Source organism: Echinops telfairi, unplaced genomic scaffold (genome assembly GCF_000313985.2).
Source record: "Echinops telfairi isolate 266 unplaced genomic scaffold, ASM31398v2 ScPeMD7_2010;HRSCAF=2546, whole genome shotgun sequence".
NCBI classification, from domain to species: Eukaryota; Metazoa; Chordata; class Mammalia; order Afrosoricida; family Tenrecidae; genus Echinops; species Echinops telfairi.
The window spans coordinates 15,828,397-15,837,272 of record NW_022105908.1 but is presented as its reverse complement, the minus strand read 5'-3'; the positions used below and the strand labels follow the sequence as shown (position 1 = coordinate 15,837,272).

The 8,876-nt window shown below is 42.5% G+C and overlaps 1 protein-coding gene across 1 annotated transcript in view; it reads left to right on the top strand.

The window, feature by feature from the left end:
- The first annotated feature begins 5,996 nt into the window (after window positions 1–5,996).
- GID4 (GID complex subunit 4 homolog) overlaps window positions 5,997–8,876 on the top strand; it is a 24,079-nt gene continuing 21,199 nt past the window's right edge. Inside the window, exon 1 of the mRNA XM_013007338.2 lies at window positions 5,997–6,059. Coding sequence (XP_012862792.1) covers window positions 6,009–6,059 — 51 coding nt within the window. The 5' untranslated portion in view covers window positions 5,997–6,008. The remainder of the gene's footprint in view (window positions 6,060–8,876) is intronic.

The window sequence follows — 8,876 nt, the reverse complement described above, 5'->3', positions numbered from 1 at the left end:
CCCTGACCTCCCCCTCAGACTTGGCCAGCCTCCCCTTGACCTGGCCGCCAGGGACCCACTTAGGTGCCCCCCCCAGGCTGGTGCCCTCTTCTCCCCTAGATCAGCCCCCTACCAATCCTGCTCAAACCCTGAAGTCATCATTGGATTCACATGACTCAGGACACCCCTCCACGGCTGGGCCCGTGACAGATTCTCCCAGACCTGACTCTTTCTTTCTCCCAGATTCACTCTTTCCTCAATCCCAGGAATCCTCCCCAAGATGAGACCTGAGATTTCTCTTGGGAGAGTTTGACCTAACCTCTCACCCTCTCCCTGAGCCTAAGAGCGCCCAATCCACAATTGATTGCTCAGACCCAAACTCCCCGCCCCCCCAACCCCCCAAGACCAGGCGCTCAAACCTGGGTACTGCTCCGTTAGTTAGCCTCCTCACCGTCTGTTGCCTCCTATGGCCCCTATCCCACCAGACCTCTACCCACCCACTGCACCTGTCTCTTCTTGCTCCAAGCACCCAGCTCGGCACAGCTGACTGGAGGCTTTCAGTCTGTCCTCGCATACCTCCTACCCCATTTTTGGGGCCACTTCCAATCTGCTCCACCTCCCAGGTGCTGTACATTTTATTACACAGGCATAGGCCTTCTTCCTACAGCCTCTCTTACCCGTGTTCCAACTCACCCAGTTCTGTTTCTCACAGGGATATTTCCTTTCCATGCCCCCTCCCCACCTCACACACACACACTTTGACCTGGATTTCTGAGTACCTGCTGCCAGGCCCCGATCAGCTTTAGAACTATACGGTCACTTCTCCTAGCCCTTCCCTGCTCCTCACCTCTTACACTCAAATGGCACCACACTAGAAGTGTTTTGGTTTTTGTCCCCAGCCAAGGGAAGTTGGGTGGTGGTGGTAAAGACACCTTTGGGCCTCCCGCCCACAAAACTTCCTCCTCAATGTCTACCTCTGCCACTGCCCCATCTCTTTCCCCTTCCCTCCCTCTCCCCTTCTCCCTGTCCCAATTCCTCTCTCACCCTCAACAACCCCCACTCCCCCACTCTACCTAAAGGCCTTTCCAGGCATCTGCCCGGTTGACACCTCTTAAAGAGAACTGTGCGGTCCTAGCCCGATGCCCCCCTTCCACGAATGGGGCTAGAATGTGGAGTGTGCCCATTCCCTAGGCTCACCTGCCCATTTTTATTGTAAAACCATAAACAGCATCTCTTGGTTTGCTATCCAAAAGACAATGGTGTGTGTGTGTGTCTCACCACTAACTGGCTCATTTGTCACTTGCTTTTTTTCCTTACTCTTCTGTGGGAATAGTTTGTTTCTCTTCCGCATCCCTGTGATAATTATATCCTTGTAACCTTAAAACTCTTGTGAGCCGTGGTATTTAATATAATTGAAAATCTGTTGTGGTCAAAATGATATCTTTTAGCCTCAATGATATTTCTCATGGATCGGATAATCCCCCTTTTGTTTAAATGGTGAGAATTTAATATGAAAGTACAGCCTTTTTTTCTCTCTATCCTTATAACCTTAGCAATCTGGAAATAAGAACCTTAATATGCGTCATGAGTTTGGAGTGATCTTGAATTGGTGCCAATATTTAAATCTAATGGTGTCTGATGGGGACACCCTGCAGGGTAGCTAAGGGCAAAGGGAATCTGCTTTGGTCACATCAGTGACTCTTTGACCATGAGTGTTATTTCTGAACTGTCAGGTGCCAAGTTTCTTTGTGAACCCTTGGAAAGAGTGATTGAGGCAGTGAGACTTGTAGGAGCTGATGCTCTCCAACAGGTCTCTGAGCACAGCCCAGGGTAGACACTCCACCCTGTGCTGGAAGCCACTTGAGTAAGATTCCTGGTGGGGGGTTGCCTCATGTTAAGGAATGCTGTCCTGTATCTAGATCAGAGCACTATTTATTTGTCATGGAGACTAGTCAGTGGCATGTAAATTGCTCCATCATCTGGTTTTTCAGCCATAACTAGTTTCTCAGACTTAGCCTTCTCAGAATACTTCTCTCGCTTTTCATAACGTAGCTTCTTTCTTATTTTTTTAATAGTTTTATCAAGATAGCATACTATTTCACACCATACGATTTCACCCACTTAAAGCATACGCCTCAGTAGTTTTACTAGGTTCGTAGAGTTTTGGAATCATCACCACAGTCTAATTTTAGAACATTGTCATTAGTCTCCCCCACCCCACCCCTCCTCCATAAAAAAGCCAGGCCTGATTCTATCACCCTCCGCGTGCCCCCACCCCCTGCACCTGCACTTATCCCCCAGCCCTAAGAACCCGTTGCTTTTTGCCCCTGTGCATGCATCTGTTCTAGACATTTCGTGTAAGTAGAATCGTACACTGCGTGGGGTTGTGTGTGTGTGACTGGGTTCTTTTATCAGCACAAGGTATTTAAGGTTCGTTGGTGTGGTAGCATGGCTGAGGGGCCTTCAGAAATTCATGGAAAATTTCTGTTATCTTCTCATTCCTTTTCCCACATCTTTTGAAGCTCCTCCTCCTATCTAAACTCCCCATCGCACTGTAGACCGCATTTTATTTCTCCATTCATCTTGGATGTTTGCATTTTTGCGTTGTGAATTGTGTTCTTTCAGACATTCGAGTGTGAGCTTTTTGTCCATACATACTTTCAGTTCTCGAGTAGAACGAGGCGTGGAGTTGCTGGGTCATGTGATAACCCTAAGTTTTGACTTTTTGAGGAACTACCTAACTGCTTCGAACGGGCCTGCACCACTGGCAATGGGTGAGGCTTAGACTCAATTCCACGTCCTCACCAATGCTTGTTGTTTATCTTTTTAATTTTAGCCATCTCAGGAGGTGCAAAGTGGTATTTCATTGTGGTTTTGACTTGCATTTCCCTAATGACTAATGAACATCAACTTGTGTGCTCATGGGAGCCCTTTCGTTTTTGAAATTCCGTTTTTTTCGAAAGAGTTCCTTAAACCTTTGTGTGTTCTGATTAGGCCATTTTGTCATTGTTGTGACTGTTATGTTCTTCCTCTGCCATCCAAGAAGCCCAGTGTAAATGAAGCCTGGTCACTGAAACAAGACATGAAAAAGAGCAGCTGCTAGACACAGCTGTGCAGTGAGACCTTCTTGCTAAGCATTCCCCTTGTTGTCTTTCTCATTGAGATGCTGGCCTGTCGTCATGTCTTGTGGTGTGTTTGAGCTCACCATCCATCATCCAGATCAATTTGGGCAGAATAGGGGAGACTCATGGCTGAATGGAGGCCAAAATGAAATTCTGATTCTGGAGTATGCAAATTGTTAGCCAATTTACAGTTCACATTTTAATCTTATTATCACGTATCCTTGCTGCCTTTCGAGCAGTTGTGAAAACCCCAATCTGTATTAAATTGAACAACTGCATACGTGAAACGTAAGGCCTCAGAAAAGAGCTTAGAGTTCTGTGTCCTTAATTAAGGTTTAGTGCCGAACCAGGTTAGTATGTCTACACTGCGTTGACAGTGTCTTAACACCCAAGGTCAGATAACAGTGTTTTCAAAGCCTGGAGAGTTTTCACATGGAATACCCTTGTCAACAGCACTAAACTTGTAGGGCACCTTAGCCCCACTGAAGCTAGTGTGCTATTTGCTTGGGGGCCGACATCATCTGGCAGGCTAAGTTCATTGCAGTTTTTAAGGATCGCCCTACTAGCGTTAGATTATAATTGGAGGGTAAGGAGCCCTAGTGATATAGTGGGTGATGTTGGTCAGCAGCTCAACCCACCAGAGATAGATGAGGCTGTCTTGCTCCCATAAAGATTTACAACCTCAAAAAAAAAGATTGCCAGCCTCAGGAACCCGAAGGAGTAGTTCTGCTTTGTTCATAGGGTCACTGTGAGTCAGAATTAATGGGGCGGCCGTGGGTTTAGGATGTAATTGGAAGGAATTGAGTTCATAGGTCTGTAAGTGCAACAGAACTCTTCTAGGCTACTTGAGATTTCCCGTTAACATTAAAATCTTAATGTGCTACAGTACCATTATTTTGTTGTTTTGGCTTTACTTCAAATTCGCTTTGTTACTGCATATATATATGTATGTATGTATGTATGTATGTATGTATGTATGTGAAAACATTTTCCATTTTTGGCCAATGTACAATTCAGAGATGTTAATGACATTCATTGGATTGTGCCCCCATCACCACTCTCCATTTTCATATTCAGCTAATCCATCCTCGTCGTCATTGTTTTTAAACTGCAGTGAACAGGTACAAAACATGTCCCCTTTCAGTGTTCTTCATTGGAACAGTTCTGTGCCATTAAGTTTTAGTCACCACGTTATTCAGCCATTCCCAGTTTTCCATCAGTACTATTGTATCTTACTTTGCTTTCACCCCCCAGGTTGACTTCCCTGAGTCCGATTGTCATGATGCCTATTTAACATGAGTATGTATAGATTTGCATGCAATCTCCTAGTGGATATGCTTTCAGCTACAAGTAACCATGCCTCTTTAAAAATAAAAAGTACGTGAATTTGTTCTTTCCGATTACACGAAATTTAGAGGTGGCATGGTTCCAGGTTGGCTAATTTGGGGTCCATCTCGTGTCTTCCATCTATCTGTTCTGCCGTCCATATAGAACCCCCACCACTGGATGAAAAAGAACCAGTTCTTCCTTGGAAACACCCAGGAGACTTCCGCACATATTTAATTGGCTGAAACTGGGTCCCTCACCCGTAAACCAATGGCTCACAAAGGGTTGACCAGGCCTCGTGGGGGCTGGGTAGGTACCAGAGCAAAATCAGAACCCTGCCAGCATGGCAAAAGAGAACTTTGGTTATTGAGTAGGCATCTGGCAGGGGCTGTGTAAGCAGTACTTGGTGGCTGCTATGAGTCAGATATTGACTCAATGGCAGTGAGGTATTTTTTTGTTTTTAATCTTCAAACTCTGTGCCCGTTATTTATATTTATTTTAGGCTTCTAACTCATTTCATTAAGAAATTCAAGTGTCCATATGAAATAGGCTGAGTATTCCAATGTAGTCATATGTTGGTTGGTATTTTAAGGTAGGATTCATGAAGAGACTTCCTGTTGACTTTTAAGAACTTATACCACGTTGTCAGTATTACTGGTACATGGCTACAACCTAAGGAGCCCTGGTGGTACTGCAGGTTAGGTGTGGGGCTGCTAACCCAAAGGTTGGCTGTTCAAAGTTACAAGTCCCTCCATGGGGCTCCCATAAAGATTTATCACCTCAGAAACCCTAAATAGCAGTGGTTCTCAACCTTCCTGATGCTGCGACCCTTTAATACCGTTCCTCATGTTGTGACACCCCCCCCCAACCATAACGTTATTTGTTGCTACTCTCTGACTGTAATTTTGCTACTGTTATGAATCGGGCGACCCCTATGAAAGAGTCGTTTGACACCTAAAGGGGTTGGGACCCACAGGTTGAGAACCACTGCTATGTAGGGTTGCCGTGAGTCAGAATCAGTGGAAGTGGTTGTTGTTGTTGATTTTGATTGATAACAAATTCGTAGCACATTGTATTCTTCATAAGATGCTTTTCCTGAATATTCTGCCATTCACAAAGAATTTATATGTGATAGTGTTTAGTGTAAATAATAAGGGTGGAGGTGACTTCCTAGCAGTGATTAAGCAGCGTGGACATAGAAATAGGCTGAAGAACGTTTGAAAGAGAAAAAAGACCAAGGTTAAGAATGATACTGTGAGGACAAGCAGACAGAGTTCAGGGCCCAGCATTGCACTAAATCTGTAGATCAGCATATGGAATAGAAAGAAGCTTACACAGCAAATGAGAGTCCCCAGTGTTCAAGAAAAGCACTGCTCTCTAGGTATTTAACGACAAGTAGAGACGGCCCTGGGCTCAGCTGAACTGGTGCAGTGTCAAGGTGGGGTAAGCACTGACCGCCTGAGAGTTGCACTCATTGGGCTGGTGGATGCTAATGAACTTCAAAATGTTCCCTAGTTGATGCCCTCCTAGACCCATCCATTTGTAATGGGATTGTGTTTCCTTTCTTTGCAGCATGTGGACATGGAAAACGCTTATCTGTGTGGATACCTGAAAATTAAAGGCCTTACGGAGGTGAGTATTCACTCAGATGGGCTAGAAGAAATCAGTTAGCAGTTGAAGAGCATTAACGGTGGGCAAGGTCAGCTCTTGGGAGACCTGATTAAAGCTAAAGCACTCTGCATTTTTTTTTTCTTGGGTTGGTTGGTTGGTTCTATTGTAGCAAAATATGTATAACAAAAAGCTTCCTGTTTTAACCATTTTAAATAACTTTTTATTGTGAATTGTATAGAGGTTCAGATCATCAGTTTTGTATTCAACAGCTTCAACTACTTATCGAACCTCCCAATAGCTTGCCCTGCCCTCCTCCTTTGATTTCCCTTCTCCGTTTTATAGAACAGTTTTTCCCTTCACCCAAGTTAACACCTGTCCACTCTCTAGCCTATTGCTTTCCTCCCTCCCGCCCCCCATTAACCATTTGCAAGTGTGCCTTTCAATAATACTAACTACATTTACTATGTAGTGCCACCATCACTACTGCCCATTTCCAAAAGTTTACATCACCCCAAACAGAAGCGCTGTACCCATTAAGTATAACTCCCCAATCTTCTGCCTCTGCCCCTGATAATCACTAATAAACTTTTGTCTGTGCATTTTCACATTCTAGATAATTCCTATATAAGTGGGACCATACAGTAATTGGTCTTTTGTGTCTGACTTATTTCACTCAGCATGTTTTCCATATTCATTTGCATTCACTTATCTTTATGAACAGTATCTTTTATGTATATCTGCCACATTTGGTTTACCCCTTCATCTGTTAGGGAGCATGTAGGTTCTTTCTACCTGTAGACTTCTGTGACTGAGGCTGTGCATCTGTTTAAGTTCCTTCTTTCAGTTCTTTTGGGTGTCAACGTAGGAGTGGAATTGCTATGCAATCACGATGAACGATAGTTAAATTTTTGAAGGACTACCGAACTGTTGTCCACGATGGTCGCACCATTTTACATTCCCGCCAGCAGCGCTTAAGCATCACAATTTCTCCAATCCCTCACCAACACTTACTATTTTCTGTTTTTCTGATCATAGCCATTTTAGTCGTATGGAAGGATCTCTCCTTGTGATTTTGATTTGCATTTCCCTAAGGATGAATGAAGTTGAGCATCATTTCATATGCTTATTTGCCATTTATATAAAGTTGACCCTCAGGGTTAGGGATACCAACCCCTATGCAGTCAGAATTCTTTGTATAACTTTTGGCTCTTCCAGAATTTTGACAACTAATAGCTGGGAAACGGATCACAATGATCTACATATAACCCTCCTCCCTGGGAAACGGACAACAGAAAAGTGGGTGAAGGGAGACATTGGTCACTGTAAGACATGAAAAAATAATAATTTTAAATTATCAAGGGTGGGGGGCGGAATGAGGAGTTGATACCAAGGGCTCAAGTAGAAAGAAAATGTTTGGGAAATGATGAGGGCAACAAATGTACAAATGTGCTTGATACAATGGCTGTATGTATGTACTTTGAAAAGAGCTGTATGAGCCCCCAATAAAATAATTTTAAAAAACAACAACTAATAGCCAACTGTTGACCAGGAACCTTACTGATATTATAAGTCGATTAGCACATATTTTGTGTGTTATACTGTGTTCTCACAGTAAACTAAGCTAGAGGAAAGAAAATGGTTTTAAGAAGATCTTAAGAAAGAAAATAAATGTATAGTACTATATCTGTACAGTGTTTGCCTCCTCTATTTACAACAGCATTACCCAGAGTGTATGAGACCATGGGGGGTGCTGCAGTGATCCAGCAGATAATCTACATTTCATCCTGGATTATGGGCTCAGTATTAAAGTTTTTAATTCCTCAAAGTGCGCTGACTAATTTTTTTTCCCTGAAAAGTGAGCAGTAGGCCAAGGAAGTTTGTGAACTTATGGTTTAGAAGATGAATCATCTTCATGTTGAATAGGAAGAGGAGGGGTTGATCTTGCTGTCTCGGCTGGCAGGCAGAAGAGGTAGAAGAAATTGAAGGGGAGGCAGGAGGTTGACACACTTGGTACAAGTTGACAGAAATACATCATAATTTCTGCCTAACTTTCTGCTTTTTCATTTCTCTAAAAATGTTGTGTCGTACCAATTCTTCATCCACCACGTGCTATATCTTCAGTGCCTCTGTCATAGAAGGGTCCACATCATAAAAGGAATCAGCAGTCTTGAATAATTGGAATCCTTTCAGATTGTCGAATATGAATTTGTTTCTGGCACCGCTTCTCCATATTCTTCTTTATCATCTGATTTTGTTCGCCATTAAGTCATCTCCTATTAATTCCTCTGGTGTGATATCTTTTAGCTCGTGAAGAAAAAACAAAAAAAATCGTGCATATAAGTTCAAGCCTATGTTGTTCAAAGGTCAATTGTATTATGGAGAAATGTTTACTAAAGTCTTTTGCCAATTTTTAGATTGGTTGTTATCTTATTTGTTGTTGACTTGTAGAAGTTCTTTGTATATTTTGGATATTAAACCTTTATCTGATACATGGGTCCCAGATATTTTCTCCCATTCTATAAGGCTATAAATTAACTTTTTAAAAAATTACTTTCTTACTAAAGTCTTACAATGTATATATATTTTTTTAATTTGATGAAATGCAATTTGTCTGGGTTTTTTTTTTTCTTTCTAATTTTGTTTGTGTGCTTTGGTATTATATTGAAGAATCTGTTGTTAAATCCAAGATCTTTTTCTTTTTTCCCCAAATCCAAGATCTTGAAGCTTTACCACTGTATTTTCTTTTTTAAATCATTTTATTAGGGACTCATACAACTCTTATCACAATCCATACATACATCAATTGTGTAAAGCACATTTGTACATTCATTGCCCTCA